The 19,592-nt window shown below is 48.9% G+C and overlaps 1 protein-coding gene across 2 annotated transcripts in view; it reads right to left on the bottom strand.

Annotated features, from left to right (window-relative positions):
- The window catches only part of PHLPP2 (PH domain and leucine rich repeat protein phosphatase 2), a 1,504,106-nt gene that overhangs the window by 403,380 nt on the left and 1,081,134 nt on the right, over positions 1-19,592 (bottom strand). For both annotated transcript variants that reach the window (XM_069635467.1, XM_069635468.1), the window contains exon 14: positions 5,389-5,551. In XM_069635467.1, the coding sequence (XP_069491568.1) occupies positions 5,389-5,551 (163 nt within the window). The remainder of the gene's footprint in view (positions 1-5,388; positions 5,552-19,592) is intronic.

The raw sequence follows: 19,592 nt of genomic DNA on the forward strand, positions 1-19,592 counted from the left end.
TCTAGATAAGAAATGTTTCTCTTGTGAGGAGTTTGGTCACAAGGCAAGGGATTGCCCCTTGAATAAAATGTATTTCCCCATCTTCTCCTCATTTGAAGAACACAGTCAGGAGAGGAAGTTAAGAAATTGATTATCAAACTATCCCTCACAAACAAAAAATAAAAAAATAAAAAAATAGTCCATAGGCGCCCCTCTGCAAGAACGAACACGGCTAAATTACCTGTTCTTTGGGAAGGTACCCACTCGAGAGTCCACAGCCACACTTTAGCTCACTGTACCTTTCACAGAAGGCAAATATCCATTTGCATATCAGTCTTTGTCCCGCCCACATTGGCAGTCCAGCACCAAAATGCTATGGTAATTCTCTTCTGAACAAGAGTACCAACAGTCACCCCATACACGTGTTTCAGCCCTGTTTTGTAAGGCCTCATCAGTGAGGTGGAGCGGTGCCTCTCTAAGCACAGTGAGCAAGGGGTTCACGTCTGGATGACTATGAAACTTAGGGTGACTAAACCTTAAATCCCTTAAACAATGGGTCCAACTTGGGTCCTCCCTTTCATCTATCTCCCTCTCTAGCTGTGGTGTTCCCCAGGGGTCGAATCTCTCACCCTGGCTTTTCAACCAATACCTGCCAGCTCTCGCCCACTGTATTGCCATTTTGTGCTCAAATCTCCAGTACTACGCTGACAACACTCAACTCATTTTCAGGCTGCCCTTGGCCACATCCTCTCCATCTCTCATCTCTGATTGCCTGTCTGCCATTCAAGATTGTTGTGCCGCCAATGATCTTTGTCTGAATGCCAGCAAGACGGAGATCCTCCCCATCAGCACACCTTCACAATCCTTTCCCCTCACTCTCTGGCCAGCCTCCCTTGGCCCCCCTCCTACCTGCGCCTGCAAGGCTAAGAGCCTTAGGGTCATTTTTGACTCCACACTTTCCTTCTCTGCCCACATCTCTGATGTCTCTAAAAAGTCAAACTTCCTACTGCACCTCCTCAGAGGTACTCTGCCTTTCCTCTCTTCCCCCAGAAGCTCACTGTCTCCCAAGCTCTGGTTCTCTCTATGTTGGACTATTGTAACAGCCTCTTTCTAAATCTACCTGCCTCTATTCTCCGCCATCTGCAACTGATCCAGAACAGGACTGTAAGACTTGTCCTTGGCCTGAAGCCCTGGGATCGTAACTCTCAAGCTCTGAAATCTCTCCATTGGCTCCCAGTGGATGCAAGGATTAAATTCAAAACCCTCTGCATTGTTCACAAGGCTTTCTGGGGCCTAGGTAATAAAATACCTTCAGCTATCCCTCTGCAAATACCTCCCCTCTTGAGCTCTTCGCTCCTCCACCTCTAACTCCCTCAGGGTCAGTCGTTTTTCAAAGAAACGAGCTGGGGGTAGATCTCTGTCTTCGGCTGCCCCCCCACCCCCCGGAACAGCCTCCCTGCCACTCCAAAATTGAGTAGAACCGTCTCTGGTTCCGGAAGCAGCTCAAGACCTTCCCTCTTTGCTTCTGCCTTTGCTCCCCCTATCCCCTGCTGATCTTTTCTCTCTTGGCACTGTGCACCTGGCCAACCTCTGTCCTCCGGGCCCAGGTACCTGCTCACCGTGCCACCCTCCCGCACTGCCTCTGGGCCACCCCTTGCACTGGGGTCTGTATCTGTACCCATACAGTACCCCCCTTTTTCTTCCTGCACTTGTCAGACCTACCCTGTCTGCTGCCTTAAACCCAGCACTTGCCACTTGCTGGCTGCACTACCACAGTTTGTTGCCTTTATTTATTTTTATTTATTATTATTTATCTGTTTCTCCTTTGCTCTGCACTTTCCACTTCTCCCCCCTTCCATGCAGTTTTCTTCTCCCCCTCCCCCTCTCCCATTCACTTGCGCGTTCGCAATGTCACTGGGCCTAGTAAAATCGTTGTTTTGTTGTCCCCTGTTCCCCTCCCTTGCCTTGTCGCGCTCTGAAACACTTGTGTACGAGCGCGAAAGAAATAAAATATCAATTCAATTCAATGAAAAAATAGTCCATAGGCGCCCCTCTCCGAAAACGAACACGGCTAAATGACTTGTTCTTTGGGAAGGTACCCACTCGAGAGTCCGCAGCCACACTTTAGCTCACTGTACCTTTCACAGAAGGGAAATACCCATTTGCATATCAGGCTTTGTCCCGCCCACATTGTCAATTCTCTTCTGAACAAGAGTACCAACAGCAACACCATACACGTGTTTCAGCCTTGTTGGGCCTCATCAGTGAGGTGGAGCTGTGCCTCTCTAAGCACAGTGAGCAAAGGGTCCCTCCCTAATATCATCTGTGCCCAGCCCAGTAAGATAACACAGTGGAAAGGAAATCCAGAGAGTCCAAGAGGAGGAAAAATAAAAGGTAGTAAGACCCCAACATATTTTTGTTTAGTGGGAATAAAACTACACAGTGTACCCACCACACTTTAAGGAAAGAAAATCTGGGCCCAATTAGACAGTGGGAGTAGGGAATGTGCCATAAGATCGGAGATGCTTCCCCAAGGGAGGATGGAAAAGAGGAAAGAAAGAGTCAGATGTGTCCATGGTCATGTGGTGGGATATCCCCAGACTGAATCCCCATCAACATCCTGGGGAAGAAACTATGGATCAAGATGGCAGTGATTCCCAATTTGCGGACCCAATTAATCATAGGTAGCACAGTACCCCAATTCAATAAGTGGGTGGCTCAAATATTTAGAATCAAAATGAAAACAGAGGTACCAGGAAGTGAGGTGACAACGCTGAATGTAACACCCCGCGAGAAACCCCAGGAAACAATGTGTTCAACTTTAGATGGGGAAGCCTTGATGTAAAAGGAAGGGTATGTGACGAACCTCAGGGTATCGTCACTGCTTCCATGGTGGGTGTCTCTTCCCATGGGGCCAGGGAGGTGAGGCCACTACCCGATAATCCCTCTGGGGCTGGTACTCAGCAGGTGATTCTCATGGGATGACAAACCCCCTATGGGACCAGTGGCGACTTTGGGAGAACACGGTATCCCCATCACACACACACGCACGCACCTCTCCTTCGCCCTCACTCTTTTCCAGACTAGCCTCCTATCCCAGTTAGTTCTGGAAGACCTCCAAAGTAAGGGAAACTAAGACGACGAAGAAGCACGAGGAGTTGCAGATTACACCACCAACAACCACTGAGACAAGGAAGAGGTGCAGACTAGGGCTAATTGCTCTGCTGAACCAAAAGGAGCGGTCCAGACTAAAAGGACCCAATCAGGACTGCAAAGGAATACAAAGAGAAGATGGACTGCTAAGAAGAAGAGATCCTCCCTGGAGGAACGAAAGGCCAGCTAGCTGTCGGGCTGAGCATAGAGAGAAGGCTGAAGGGACCCGGGACTGTCTGCAGTCGGTAGACGGGAGAGAGGGGCAGATGGCCACACAGGGTAGCAGAACCAAGAAGGAAGGAAGTGGAGCCCAGAGTTGAACTGCCAGGGCAGCCCCTAGGAGTAACCAAACATACCTGCTGCGGAACCACCACAGGGGAAGCTGGAGCGGAGAGATGGAGACCGGAGACTAGACCAGAACAGTGGGAGCAGTTCTGCAGCAAGTACGAGGACAGAGGAAGACCTCTGGTTGCTTTTCCCTAACTGCTGCCGGGAGGGAAGTACCAGGAGGAAGAGGAAGCCCTGGGAGAACTATCAAGGCAGCTGGAGGACTCCCTTGGTGGCAGAAATGCAATACGCAACCCGGAGGTAATTGGGCTGTTGGGAAGAGCTTGAGAGGTCCGGGGCGTATGGAAGATAGGATCTAGGAACCTCAAAGAAAAGAATGAAACAATAAAGCCCAGAAGTACCTGGCAGGAAAGTGAAATAGGTCTACTCACAGGGGTCTGGAACTCCAACAAACAGGGAGAACCTCCATACCACTCTTTCTTGTCGCAATACCTGATGAGAGGAACCAATGCCTGCCAACCAGGGTCTGGGGCCCACCACAGCTTGGGCAGTGCATCTAGGTTGTTCCTCGTTTCAGTGCCTGGTAGGAGGAAACCAGGTCTGCCAACCAAGGTCAGGGACCCACCACAGCTTGAGAGTGCACCCAGGCTGATCTTCGTCGCAGTACCTGGTGGGTCTAAACCAGATCTGCCAACCAGGATCAGGGACCCACCACAGCTTGGGGAGTGCCTCCAGGATTAATAGGTAGTTGGTTAGGTTGCCTGTGTTTCCTAAGGGGTTTTTCAGGAGTGGTTTGATGTAAACCGATTTGAAGCTTTGTGGTATGTTTTCTGTTGTCAGTGGGGGGTTACATACGCTGCGGAAGTATTCTGCAGGTGTTTTTTGGATAGGGATAGTCTTGTACATATCTAGTGGGCAAGTGTCTATCAGTGAGCCTGCTCTGTTGCTTTTTTTCACTAGGCTTGTGAATTTTTCGGTTGAGATTGGTGGGCGGTAGGTTAGTCTTGTGGTCCGTTTTGGTGTCGGTTGGTTAGTGGTGTGGTTGATGTCTTTGGGTGGCTCTTGATGACTTGCTGGACGCTTGTGATTTTGTTTTTGGAAGTGGTTTGCCAGGTCGTCGAACCATTTTAAAGAGGGGGTGGGTGTGTTGTTGCAGGATGTTGGGTTTCTTAGCTTGTGGATGATACTGAACATCTCTTTCTGGGTGTTAGTCTAATTGGTGATACGTTCAGTGCAGTATATTTTTTTTTGCTTTGAGGATCTTTGTTTTGTACTTCGGTATCTGGTTTTGGAATGCACATTCTTTTTTTGCTGAGTGTATTTTTTTTCCTCCATTCTTGTTCCAGTTTTCTTTTTTTCAGTGCTCTGAGGTGAGGTGTGAGACATCTCGCAGTGGTTTCCCTTTTGTTTTTTTTCTTCGATTTTGGATGAATTTATGATGGCGATGGATAGCTTTGTGGATGGCAAGCATTAGTCTAGGGATGATGGAAATGGGTGTGCAGGGACATTTTCATGGATGGAGATCTTATTGGTAATATAAACGCAAAGGAAATGTACGAGTTATTTTGGGGCTATAAGGGCAATCTGGTTGGAAGGAGTATTATTGATTAGGAACATAGATCAGTACTGTTTACTCTTATGGTTCCTTGATAATGCTGTATATATTGGGCTGCTATTAAAGGTGGGAGGGGACCAAGAACTAAAAGGTATTAGATGTTAATTGTTTCCTGTTTTGTTAAGAAAATAAAATAATACATTTTATTAAAAAAAAGGGCATCAAACCCAGTTGACAAGTTATAAATTAACAACATAGTAAGATTCTATTGAGCTATTGGTTAGTATCTACTAGTGTGAATAGATTGTTCTGGGTTAAAGAGTACCCAGTCCATTGTCCAGGCGGTTGGGATATAAAAAACCTCATACAGGGAAAGCTGTCTAATTAAGACAGAAGAACATGGTATTTAGTACCTGGATTTGAGGAAGGCTGAAGATCTCCGGGAAGACATTAATGTGGTTGGAGTGTGCGATAAGTGCCTGTAGCCTCTTGCAGTTTGCCACAGTAGTGGGGATGGCTTTAAGCTGGTTGCAGCTCAAGTTCAGCTCTTCCAGATGTTCCAATTTGTTCAGTTGGCTGGAAAAGAAAACACGATTGGCAAGGTAATGTAGGATCGCAATCACGTCTTCAGTATGCCAACAAAAGTGGAATGCAGAGCTCATAATCAAGTGTCATCAAACCATAATTAAAGAAAAAAAATCTCCACCTTCAAGGAAGGTTATTTAGCTTTAAGAGGGCTTTACTCGCAAAGGGGTTTACAACATATATTCACACTTAGAGGGTCTCACACGTATTCTAGACAGCACATTTTTCACAGCAACATTTGGTGCAAAGAGAAAACGGTCATAATTGCAATATCTTTAAGTCATTGGGACCAGAACAAAGAAAGAATCTCAGGCCTTTCAACCAGCCTCAGTTTTTTACTGAGCACACAGTGCCAGAAACACAACCAATTAAAAGGGCAAGAGGGTCGGTAAAATAATACAATTAAGGAGTCCTATGCATATCAAACACTCATGCACTTTCGAAATTTATTTTTCTAGACAGGTTTCCCAAAGATGTATCCAATTTAAAATCAAGCAGTACCAAAACAGAAGATAGATGTATAACTTTATCTGATGTGACAGGGTCAGGGATCTGTCCCTGTCAAGAGAGCATGTGTACCCCTCTCATCCTGGTGTCGGAGGCATACCAGGGTTTTCCGCAGATTCAGTTCGCCGAGAGACGGGGCGTGAGAGTTAGGAGGGCCAAAGTCCCTGTCCCTTCTACATGTGCCTGCATGACTGAAATGAATACCACCTTTTCTTGCCCCATAATAGTATTGCACAATGCTGGCCAGACCCTTGCCTGTTTGTCCCATAGGACTACATCCCACCAGAAGGCCTGGCGACTAAAGAGAGCGAGCAACTCAACCCGAAGAGAGACAACAGCGGCAAAGGAGCAATCTCATCGATCTACGGGACCCAGAAGTTCAGCTTACTTTCAAACGGGAAGCAGAGTGGCCTGCACAGCAAAGCAGTAAGGTTAGCAATCTACTCAACCGAAACAGGGACATTTAGGTTATCTTCAGTAGACCGCGGCTTGGTCCACGTGTCCAGTCGGCAACCAAAGTGCTGCGCGCAACATGAACTGAGATATTGCTGTGTTTAGAGCTGGCCACCATTACTAATTGGTAGCATACCGGTGTATGGAAAAGGGGTGGGGCTATCTTTGCTTACTTGTAATCTTACCTCTGGGAAGAAGAAAGGTAGTGGTTGCCCTAGAGAACATCCGAGGCAGTGAGCCAATGGAGGGATGGATAAGAAAAGACACAGGAAACAGGCAGGTGTGTGTTGTTTGGGTGCGGTCAAGGGAGGGGGAGGACCACCAAGAGACCAAGCAGAAGGATGACGGTGCAGGGGAGTGTGTAAGAAGATTGCTGAAGGAGTGTGCAAGGTGAGGTATTGGTTGATGGGAGAAAGTAGTACTTAGGTGGGAGTGCACATTGTGAGAGTTTGTCAGAAGCAGGATTTGGACACAGGGGTGGCATTTTAAGAAAATGTATTAATGATATTCAAAGAACACCTAACTGACCCTACTATGTCAGGATAACCCTGCCTAATAACTAACTCTTGGGGTGTGTATGGATAACTCAAAGGTCAGTCCTCTGTCCCAAACTTCTACTCTGTCCCTATCACCATAACCATGAGCAAACACTACACTAAAGATGATCTGGAAGATGACTCCCTCCTCCTGGTGCAAAAGCAAAATAACCTTCTCTTGAGACAGTTCCTACCAAACCAAGATCTATCAGGAGGATGACTCCATCCTCTTGATGCAAAACAAACACAGTTCTTTTCTTTATACAGTTTGCATGAGCTTGCGTAGCTCCTCCCAAACTTTTTTCCAGTAGACAAGGAGTTTCCTTTCTACCCACTTGGTATTTGCAAATTCCCACCTAGTAGCCTTGTTTAAACCACTTGGACAAGGGAGATCGCTCCTGATGCTCTGTATCCAGTTTTGGATGACAGTAGTATTGGGGTTACTACTGGGATGAGGGAGATTACTCCTGATGCACTCCTCAACGATGCACTCTTTCTTCTGAGTACTGGGACGAGGGAGATTACGCCCGATGGAACCTGCCACACCCAATCCCCTACCTGGTCTGCCCAGTACTTCTGGGGTATTGGTAGTGGTTGTTACCTTTCCTTGCTCTTGGCCACTCTGCCCTGCTTCCGCGGGGCCTGAGAGTTGTCAGTCTTGACGTTGTTGTAGGACCACCAGCTCCACCTCGCTGAGGTCGTGCCACTGCCACTCTCCCTCTAGCTGCTTCTCTGGTCAGCTTTTCCACCTTCCTGGGCCTACTCTGCCAACTGCTTCTCACAGCCCTGCTGCTGTGACTTCTGTTCTTGCCATGTTTGAACTTCCCAGGGTTTCCAGCTTCCTTGCTGGACTCTCTCTGCTTCAAGTCCTTTGTCAGTTTTTATAACTGATATCTGGCTCCTCCTCATCAAACTGTCAAGGTCTGTTTGTTACCATGGAGTGATCTTTAAGCTTCCGCAGGGCTTCTTCTCAGTACTTTGGTCAAAGGCTGGAGGGATATTCATGCCTCCTCAGTGCTTGCTCTTCTCAGTAGTTTGTTGAGGTTTTGAAGAGTGACCCTGTCTGCTCACAGTCTGAATTTGACTACACTCTACCGGTGTACAGGTAAGGACATCACAATACATGATGCTGGTACTTTCTGGCAAATTAGAGGGGTTGACCATTGTCCTTGGTGGTTTGAGGAAATGAGGGTTTGGGAGTTCCTGTATGTAACGGGAGTCCTTATTCCCAGAAAAGGAGTCTCTCCCTTTGTGCTCCTCCCGCATATCTGCACCCCTAGTGGGAATATCGGTTAGCTGCCTCACCTCCCTAACCTCACAAAGAAGGGCGGCCCTCTGGGGAGAGGTGACAACATCTCATAATTTGTCAGCGCTTGCACGGAGTGCAAGTGAGACCAGTAGAGTAGGGGATGAAGGAAAGTGAGTGTGAGTGAAAAGAGGGTGACTGAGTGAAGGTGTTGGTGGAATATAGAGTACTTAAAGTGTGGAGTGGAGAAAGTAGTGGTAGTGTGGAGAGGGGACAGTACGATTATTATGGAGAACTGAGTATAGTAACAGTGAGTGCAGAGATGGGCGAGTAGTGCTAGAGAGCAAAAGGGAATGGGGTAGAGGGAGAACATTTGAGGGCGAGACAAAAGAGAGGGGGGAAGAGTAGAAGGAAGGAAGAGGAAGGATAGAACATCAGGGCAGGGTATACGAGGGAGCGAAAGTCAATAATCAAGTGGTACTAGAGCCTAGAAGGAAACTATTCTTCTACAAAATTGTATTGTGGGACCTAGGTTAAGATTCACCTAGATTGATTTTTCCCAGAGGGATACAAATGGAAATGGTGTTTGCTCTAAAGGCATCACAAACAGTCAGGCAGAATTGTACAAAGATGGGGCCGAGCGATGCCTGTGAGGAGAACTGCTTGCGCTAGGAGAGAGAGAGAGAGAAAAAGAGAGAGAAAAAGAGAGAGAGAAAGAGAGAGAGAGAGAGAGAGAGAGAGAGAGAGAGAGAGAGAGAGAGAGAGAGAGAGAGAGAGTCCTTTTTCACAGATAGATAGTCCCACTTGGTAACTTTCTGGAGAATACATAACCAAAGGGCTAAGTCTTGCATAAGGCACCAGTATATTTCCATGCATATGCTTTTCAGGTTTCACAAAGCACTGCCCACCCCGGCGCAGGGGTAGAGGTGCTCAAAGACTCAAAGACGTCTCCTGTGCACTCAACGGCCACGTGTGTGAAGTCCCTGTGAAACAGCCTTCCACCATGCAACCCCTGTCAGAGGGAGAATTTCTGTTTGACAACGAATGGTGCCTCAACATGTCTGACCCCTGGGCCACACAAGTCGTTCACAAGGGATTTTGCCTCCCTTTTGCTCAATGCCCTTTAGAACATCCCCATCCAGCCACTGTTTCCCTCCGACTCTCTTCTGTTTTCTGAGCTTTGCCAGCTTCTGACAAATAGTCCAGCAAGCAGGTACACTGATCCGAATGAGGCAAGGGCTGATACTCTGTCTATGTTCTGGTTCCGAAGGAGGGCAGAGGCTTCCGTACAATTCTGGAACTGGGGCTCTATGAACCTGTTCCCATGTAAGGACAAGTTCAAGATGGTTCAGCTGGTCCAAAACCTCCAATCCCTCGACCTGCAGGACTGGCTGGTATCGCTTGGACGCCAGGATGCCTGGATCCATGTGGCAATCCACCTAAGACACAGGACGTTCCTGAGATTCATAGTGGGCCATTGCAACTACCAGTGCAGAGCCCTGCTATTTGTCGTTCACTTCCACCTTCAACCATTAGTGGTAGCTCACCTGAAGAAGGCAGACATTCACATCTTTCCGTACCTGGATGTCTGGCTATTCTGAGCTTGTTCCCCAGACGTTGGCGCATCTGATCCATACATTCAGCCTGTTGCACAGCTTGGGCTTCTCTGAACTTCAGGAAGTAACAGGTTGCGCCATTGGAGGCCCTCCCACATATCAGTGCGGTCCAGGACCCCTGCCTGGGCAGGGCCTTCCTGTCTGATGATCGAACATCACTGAGATGATTCATGTCCTTTTAGTTCGAAGGCCCGGCTGCGCATGAAGTCATTCCATTAGCTTCTCAGTTATCCATGCTCCCAGTTTCAGGGGTGCCCATCAGACCTCCTGCGAGTCTCTGAAAAAGTTTCCTGGGACCTAGCATAGTGGTTCCAGAGAGAAAATCTGCTAAAAGGAACATTGATTCGGCAACCCTGCACTCAACGGAAAGTGGTCACAGATTCGTCTTTGAAGAGTAAGTGTGCTCACCTGCAGGACCTTAGAGTGAGTGTCCTGTGGTCTCCGTCAGAATCCAAAGAACACATCATTCTGCTGGATTTGAGATCAGTCAGGCTGGTCCTAATCCAATGGTATTCAAACGTTATTATGCCGAGCTCACCACCCCAACCCACTTGAGTAAAAATAGTGCTCCTCAGATGCCATATCTGCTTATATTGTCTATTGAAAGCAGTCACTGTACTCCCTTTTTTAAGAGCCTCATGCCCCCAGCACTGGCCATGCTTCAGGCCCCAAAAGTATGAAGTCCACTGACCTAATCACTTTTCTTCCTCCTGTGCGGGGCAAGACTGCTGATACTGACGGACTACATGGTGGCCATGCGCTACCACAACAAGCAAGGTGGTCTAAGGCCCTTGCCTCTGTGCAGAGAAGCAACAAGACTGTTTATGCGCTCTAGAGAATGATGTATCTCTAAAGGAAGCTCATTTCGCTGGTATGGAGAACGTCATTGTTGCGTATGCCATGAGGCCTTCCATGAGTGAGAGCTCTGTCAGGAAGTTCTGGAGGAGATGTTTTCCCAGTGGGGGAATCCTTAGGTGGACCTCTGTTTTCAATGTGAGCAAAAAGTACAAATTGTTCTGCTCCATGGAATTTCCTCGACAGGGAGCTCCGGGGATATATTGATGTTCAAGTGGACTTTCACCCTCCCCTATGCGTTCCCACCCATCCCTGTGTTGTTTCTAGTTCTCAGGAAGCTGTGCCTGTTTGGGTCCATTTTTATTTTGTGCGCTCCAGACTGAGCCTGGAGGACATGGCAATTCTGTATTTCAAACATCTCCATCTGCCCTCCCTGGTGCCTTCCGTGGAGAGTGGATATGCTCTCCCAGATGGAGGGGCGGGTGCTCCAACCGAAACTCAACAGCCTGAATTTTCATGCCTGGCTGCTTAGATACAAGCAGCGGGATTTGTCGGATGTTGTCTTGGATGTGCTCCTCAGCTGTGAAGCCAGCCACCAAATCCATTTATGCCAGAAGGTGGTGCAAAATGTATGCTTGGTGCCTGGAAAAGGATCTGGATCCCTTTACTTGTCCCACACCCTCTGTGTTGGATTTTCTGCTGTCTTCGGCCTGGATGAGCCTGCAGATAGGTACAGTGAAGGGGAATCTTACCATTATTTCAGGTTTTGAAGGACCCTGTGGCAGGGTTTATTCTTCACAATCTCCATGGTTACGCAATTTTTACAGGTATTGTCAGTCAGTTTCCCCGACACTAGTTTATTGTTCTACCGTGGGATTTAAAATTAGTGTTCACTTTTCTTATGGGCGCTCAGTTTGAGCACCTACATTCTTGTTGTTTAAGGTTGTTCATCCTTAAGGTGATTTCCCTAGATGTAATCACTTCATTTAGACAGATGAGTGAGCTCCAGGCGTTCTCTGTTAAAGCTCCCTATTTGTTTTTTCCAAAGAAACGGTGACATTGAGATTGAGGCTGTCTTCTTCCTGTATTTGGGAGGGAGTTATAACGCGTTCGCCCTAGAGGTCTGTCCCTGTTCCCAGAGGAGGAGTCTCTCCCCATGAGTTCCTCCTGCTGTGTACCACCACCAGGGGGACTATTGTGTAGCAGCCTCACCTCTCTGGTCTTATGGGGAGGGGTTCTCCCTCGAGGAAAAGTGACACATCTAGGGATTAGTCACAGTTCCTAGAATCATATGTTTTGTTGGTCTGCCACAGTACTGTAAAAGGTTTGTAAGAAAATGAGTGATTACTTTCACTAACATCTGAGCTTACTTTGAAAATAACATCTATTAAAGAGCATATTCATGTCCACTTGATACTGTAACTAAGTTACATAATTCTTAGAAAACTGTTTAACAGTGTTCAACTGATGCATTATGTAAATTGGTATTTGTAACATTTTAATGCTACCATTGATGACGGTGGGTTAGATGTTGCATACACAAGTCCTCACATGAGCACTCAAACATTTCTGAGACAAATGCTGTGGATTTAGGACATGCCTGCTCTTCCAGGTAATCTCTAGTATATGCTAGATATGAGGTAAAGCTGTAGCAGCAGCTCTTTTTGGTGGGGGCAAGTCACCAGTTATTCCTGGGATGTTGGGTTGCTGCGTTCCCGCTGAACACCCTCGATTCTCCTTCCGCTCGCCGCTGCCATGCTTTGGCTCTGCAGGGTCTCCAGCCAAGCAGTGTCAGCACAGTTAATCAACCGCTCAGTTAACCTCCTCGAGGTCACGCCACCGTCTGTCGGTTCCCAGCTTCAAGTCAGGCCCACTCTTCGTCGGCCTGCAAAGGACTCCTGCAACCTGCTGTCAGCGTCCTCCCGACTGGAGGTTTGCTTCTCCAGCGTAGCTTCTTGCATCCAAGTTGGAACTTCCCGGGGTCTGACAAGCTTAATACCTGCTTTGCCTCTCAAGGAGTCCTTTCTCTATTGTTATGCTGTACAGCTGGGTCATCCCCAGCAATGTGTCATAGTCTCCTCTGGGCCACCTCTTCCCTGTACCTTCTGTACTTGGCAAAGTAGTTGTTTGCATAACTCCAACGATCTTCTTCATCACAGTACTCTTGGAAGATGACTTCAGATCAGACTGTAGGTCTATTTTAGTCTTCCCTATCTTGGTGGTATCAATTCTTACAGGAAGGAAGGAGTATTGAAATAACACAGTAGTGCTTTCAGATTGTCTCCCAACAGACTTTATGGTCTCAATCGTAAGAGGGTTAGGAAATTCCATCACAGAACAGGAGTCCTTGTCCCTATGAGGGGAGTCTCTCCCTGTGAGGTCCTGATTTCCGCCACCCCTATGGGAATGTTGCATAGCAGGCTCACCGCCCTAGCCTCACAGGGAAGGTCTCCTCTCAGGGGAGAAGTGACAAGATCCATGGAATTACATGCGCAAGGATCTTTATGGCCTTAATTGGATTACCCAGGCCCTGTATATTCTACCTTCATATTGTTATATCAGATATCCTCTCCACAGATCTCAGTTAATTCTCCCAGGGCATGGATGCGGACATCTTCTAAGCATAGTTCCCTAATATTTGTAATGAGTAGAGCTCAAATAGACTGCCAAGCAATTTCCGGAATGGTAAAGAAAAAAGTCTTGACGTGCTGGAATCTATATTTCGCAGTGAAAAGCATGGCATATGCGACCAATCTATTATGCAGAAGTTTCTAAATTCCAGCAAATGTCTTCGACTCTGCTTGAACAGCGGCTGAAAATTTAGGGTAAATGTAGACACTGCTGGATTATTACCTCAGCTCGCCTTTCTTTCTGTCCTAGCACTGTGTTTGCATTCTGTCATGGTCTCAATAGTTGAATATTCAGGCCACTATCGGTCTCGTGGGAGATCCAGGTTTCAGATTGGGCGCCCCAAGAGCTCCAGAAACAGCTTTTCAACAAAGTCTTTCATCTGGCCATGTTGCAGCCTTTCCCGGAACAGCAATTATACGTATGTTGTTATGGCACAATCAGGATTCCAAGTCGTTGCATTTCCCCATCGTGTACTTTAAAATCGTTGGATATTTTGGTGATCCCTAACTTGACTATGGCCAAATCGTCCTCCGTAAGGCTGATTCTACCCTCGGCCTCTGTGATTCTCGCTGCTTCTTAATCCAGTTTGGCATGCAGCATATTAATATTAGCTGTAATGTTGTTGAGCTTGGTATTCACCAAGGCAAAGCCAGCCTGTGTGCTGTCTGAAAGGGGTTGCACACTTGGCATGCTCTGTTCTGGATGCTGGTCTGCATCATCCATGCCAGTGGTATGCTGTGTTTTGGCTTTAGGGGCATCCATATTGCCTTATTTATTGCTGCCACAGCTGCCCTTCGTCATTGCAGATTGGGGTTCCTCTGGAAAGCATGCAGCGTGGTTCATAAAGCATGCTCTGAGCAGCAGGAGTTAATAAAGCGTCACAGCAGATAGCCGCTGCTTTCGACTCGGCTCCATTCTACAGTCTGGCACTCACTGCAGATGCGTGGTTCCTAACAGTAGGAGAGACCTGTCACTTGCATTTCTGGCCCAGCAGGCCGATTCAAAATGGCACCTGGGACATGGATGTCCATGCTGCGAGCTGCCTCTGCCAAGCACCACCGAGCCTAGGGCTCCGTTCTCTCCCTTCCATGGCACCCTGAGTCCCTGATGGGGCTTGGTGGTTTCCAGCAATCGCTGGGGCAGCGTTTGGCGCAAAGTAGGATCACACTTTGCAGACACTGCGGGACCACCTCCAACACAGCGCCTGCCTGGGATTCACTGTGTGGCTCCCAGCAGCACTCCGACAGGGTGTGCACTGGTTGTCCTTCTGACAGGTCACCTCAGGCAGCAGACAAGGATCCAGCAGCTGTTTAATGTGCAGGTGTAGCACAAAGACACGGAGCACAATCAGAAAGCAGCCTTCATGCAGGCTGCTCAACAGCACCCCCCTGTATATGAAGGCCGTTTCTCAACTAAGTATATAATGCTACCAAAAAGCTCTTGTTTTTTAGCAATTGCAGTCACTCTCTCTGTAGCACTCTTTATGTGTTACTTCAGAACAATATCCCAGTTAATGCTGTATTAATTGCAGACTCTATGCAATATTTCTACTGTCCCAACATCCATTTGTCGTCCTCTCCATATAGAAGAACAAGTTACTTTCTTACCTGGTAACGTTTTTTCGATGGGAAGGTCCGACGACGTATTCCATATCTATGACAGTAATCACCACAGCTGTGCTGCTTCGGAAAATCTTTCGCCGTCTGCGTCCTGCGTCGATGACGTCGATACGCCATCCTCGAGGACCTCCTCCGACGGCCGACATCACCAGATGTTATAAGTAGGAAGTACGACGCCCATGGCCTCAGTTGTAGTTTTTTCCCAGAACGTATGGCACCAATCTTGTGCCAGTATGACCACAGAAAGCCTTGCGGAAACGTAAGCTGCAATCGCATAAGAAATTCTGTAGCGGGGTAGGCAGGGAGGGAGTGATATGGAATACGTTGTCGGACCATCCCATTGAAAGAACGTTACCAGGTAAGAAAGTAACTTGTTCTTCGAGGGGATTGGGTCCTCCAACGTATTCCATATCTATGACAGACTCCCAAAGCAGTAACAACGTAAGGAGGTGGGAAAAGAATTTAGACTATACAAATTTAGAATGCCCAATCAAATTGCTGAGTAAAGGACCGCCTTGCCAAAGGCCAGATACTGCCCCCGGATAGAATCGAGGGAGTAGTGACGTACAAAAGTATGGACCGAAGCCCAAGTGGCTGCATCACAGATGTTACGAATAGGAATACCCCTCTGCAGGGAAGTAGAGGCAGCCATACCCCTGGTACAATGGGCCCGTAAGCCTACCGGAGGGTCCTTAACCGCCAAGCGTTAACATTCGGAAATTGCCAAGATGATCCATCGAGACAAAGTCTGATTAGGAACAGCTTGTCCCAAACGCCTTCCAGAGTAACCACTAAAGAGTTAATCGTCCACTCTGACTCGGGACATGCATGAAATATAAAAGCTTAAAGCTCTCCTAGGATCCAGCCTATGGAGCCTCTCCTCGTCCTTACCAGGTTTTCGGAGGAGGATAAAACGCAGGAAGAAAAACCTTCTGGCTTAAATGAAATTCTGACACCACCTTCGGAAGAAAGGAAGGACGAACTCTAAGGACAACCCTGTCCTTGTGAAACACAGTGAAGGGTGGCTTAACTGAAAGTGCCTGTAACTCACTCACTCTGCGAGCGGAAGTGGCCACAACTAAAAATACAGTTTTAAGAGTTAACAGTCTCAAAGGGCAGGAATGCAAAGGCTCAAACGGAGCATCCATTAGAAACTTGAGAACAAGGTTCAGATCCCAACTAGGCACCTAGAAAGGTGACGGAGGGAACACATTAGTGAGCCCTTTCAGAAACTGAGAAATTAAAGGGATTTTAAAATAAGAACACTCCTCAGACGAGCACTTAAGTATAGACAGCGCCGCCAGGAAACCTTTAATGGTACCCACTTGCAGGCCCTTGACAGGAATGTCACATGAAAAAGGATCCACATTCTGAACCCTGCACCAGTCGCAGAACTTTCTCCAACAGCAACGGTACAGGGACTTTGTTGCCGGCTGTCTGGCCGAAAGCAACACCTCCATCACGTCTTCAGTGAGGTCCCAATCCTTATACCTCAACCTTTCAGAAGCCAAGCGTGAAGGTTGAGGGAACTGACCTCTGGATGGAGAACCTGACCCCCTTCCTGTGAGAGCAGATTGTCTCGGTAGGGAAGACGACGTGGAGGGCAGATGGACAAGTCGAGAAGGTCCGGGTACCACGTCCTCCTGGCCCATGCCCGAGCAATGAAGATCATCCGGGAACCGAACCTCTGTAACCTCCGCAGCACTTGCGGGATGACAGGGACTGGAGGAAACGCGTACAGCAGTGGGAATGACCGCTCCACCATGAGCGCGTCTGCTAAGGCTCCTTTTGGAGGAAATTCCTGCGAGCAGAACCTTTCGGACTTCAGGTTGACACTGGAGGCGAAGAGATCCACTTGAGGGGTCCCCCAAGGGGCGAAGATCTCCAGGAGAATCTCCTGAGCCAGCTCTCACTCGTGAGAGATCGTGCTCTGCCTGCTCAGAGCGTCCGCCATCTCGTTCTCGTCTCCGGCCAGATGAACTGCTGAGATCGAAATTTCCTGTTGGATGGCCCAGAACAAGAGCTGCATCGCCTCCCTGCACAGAGGAAGTGACCCTGCCTCCCCCACCCTTTTTGTTGAGGTAGTGCATGGCCACTGTGTTGTCCGTCAGAATCAGGACATTCTTTCCTCGCACAGTCGGCAGAAAAGCCTTCAGGGCAAGCCTGACGGCCCCCAGCTCCGACAGATTGATATAGAGTCTGGACTCCGACGGGGACCAACGACCGCTGACTGTCAACTCCTTGGCATGCGTTCCCCATCCCGTGAGGGATGCGTCCGTCACGATCGTCACCTCCGGCCAGGGTAGCCAAAACAGAGCCCCCCTCATCAGATTGCCATCCACGGCCCACCACAGAAGGTCCTGGGCGAACAAGGGCGGCACCTGAACGGGGTCCGACATCCTGCCGGAGGACTGTGACCACTGGAGCTTGAGAGCCCATTGCAGAGATCTCATCCGCAACCTGGCCTCTGGCACCAGAAGAATGGAGGATGTCATGAGGCAGAGCAACCTCAAGAACTCGAACGGTGGGAGACTCTGGGCATGTTGAAACTTGTGCACCATCTGCTGAATGTGGTGAGCCCTCACCTGGGGAGGAAAACACTGCCCCAGGGACGTGTCGAGCACTGCTCCGATGTACTGGAGCTGCTGAGTTGGCGTCAAGTGGGACTTCTTTAAGTTGAGGGAGAAGCCCAGCCTGTGAAGGGAGTGGCAGGTGACGGACAGATGATCCAGGACTTGCTCGGGAGAGCGCGCCCTGATCAACCAATCGTCCAGGTAGGGGTAGACGTGAATCCCCCCTTTCCTGAGATATGCTGCCACCACCATCATGAGCTTGGTGAAAACCCTCGGGGCGGAGGTCAATCCGAACGGCAGGACCCGAAACTGAAAGTGCAAGTCGCCAACCGCGAACCTCAGGTACTTCTTGTGCTTGGGGATGGATCGGCACATGAAAATAAGCGTCCTTGAGGTCGAGAGACACCAACCAGTCCTGAAGTTGAAGACCCTGGAGGACTTGAGAGAGAGTAACCATCTTGAACTTGCCCTTCCTGAGGAGTTTGTTCAAACCGTGCAAGTCCATGATGGGTCTCAATCCCCCGTCTTTCTTCGAAATCAAAAAATAAGGGGAATACCATCCCTTGTTCCTCTCAGCTACAGGCACCAGCTCTATGGCGCCTTTCTCCAGCAGGGATTGAATTTCCTGCACAAGGAGCAGATCCGGACTCTTCAAAGAGAGATTCCCTGGTGGATTGTCGTGAGGCCTCTGCCGGAAAGGAAGACAGTAGCCGTGGGCTATGATCTCCAGAACCCAGACATCGGAAGTAATGGCACGCCATTCTCCAAGATGCTGCACCAACCTTCCCCCAACCGGCGAAGCATGGGCCTCATGACTGAGCAGAAGCGGCTGCGGCGTTGCCTGAGGGCAAAGAGGCAACTGCTTGCGCGGCCTTGGCACCTCGAGCACCTTGTTTTCCACCTCTAGCACTCCTACGGTTGCCCCATTGACTTGTAGCTCCTCTCGCTTTATTAAAGGATGAGTAATAATGAAAGGAACCTCCCCTCCACTGCTGTCCCCTAGGACGAAAAGGCGGAGGTTGGCGGACTGCAGCGCCCATCGACTACGCTGCAGCTTTGGAGTTCTGCAACCTCTCAAGGCTCTCGTCAGCATTGCTGCCAAAAAGATGTTCACCATCAAAGGGCATGTTGAGGAGCCTGGCTTGCACATCAGGAGCAAACCCCATCTTCCTCAACCACGCAAACCTGCGTATTACGGTGCTCGCCGCCATGGACCGGCTGACACAGTCTGCCATGTCCAAACCCGACTGAACGGACTCACACATGGCATCCTTGCCATCCTGAATAATAGCAAGAAAACCATCCCATTCGTCCCCTTCAGGAATATGTTCAGCCGCTAAGGAAATGCAGTTCCACAGAGTGTGCGTGAAACGTGACAAGGCACATACAGAGTTGGCCCCCTGAAGAGCCATACCCCCTGAAGAAAACACTTTCTTCGCCCAGCCATCAAAACGCTTGTCGTCCCTATCAGGAGGGATGGTAGGATACGACGCCTGCTTTGCTGGGGCTGTAGCCACCTGCACCACCAAACTCTCCGGAGTGGGGTACGTGGTCAAGTAGCAGGGGTCACTACTGGCTGGGCGGTATTTTCACGGCAAAGACTTGCCAACTGCCGGGAGACTCTCCAGAGCAGTCCAAGCCGCTGCCACCCTTCTTTGCAGAGCCATATGGAATGGCAGTACCGGGTCAGTGGGTGGACCTTGGTCGAGGATATCCGTCAGGTCATCCTTCACAATATCAACTGGGGGTGCCGACCACCCCAAGTAGTCTGTGACCCTCGACATAAGGCGCCAGTACGATGACTCAGCAGGGGTGCCAGGCTCAGGCCTACAGAACTCCACCTCCGGAGAGGTGTCCAGGCCACTGGCGTCATGCAGTGACTGACGCAAGTCCTCAATCTGGCTGTGACCAGAAAGAATCTCATCTGGTACCGTGTCCGGAACCAACCCATCTTCAGAACCCTCTTCCACCTCAGAAATATACTCCATAGGCTGGAAAGTGGGCATTGAATAACGGAGAAAGACATGTTTTGCCTTGGCCAGAGCCTTTCTAGGGG

The sequence above is a fragment of the Ambystoma mexicanum genome, chromosome 1q (assembly GCF_040938575.1).
Source record: "Ambystoma mexicanum isolate Mex_15411 chromosome 1q, UKY_AmexF1_1, whole genome shotgun sequence".
Taxonomy (NCBI): Eukaryota; Metazoa; Chordata; class Amphibia; order Caudata; family Ambystomatidae; genus Ambystoma; species Ambystoma mexicanum.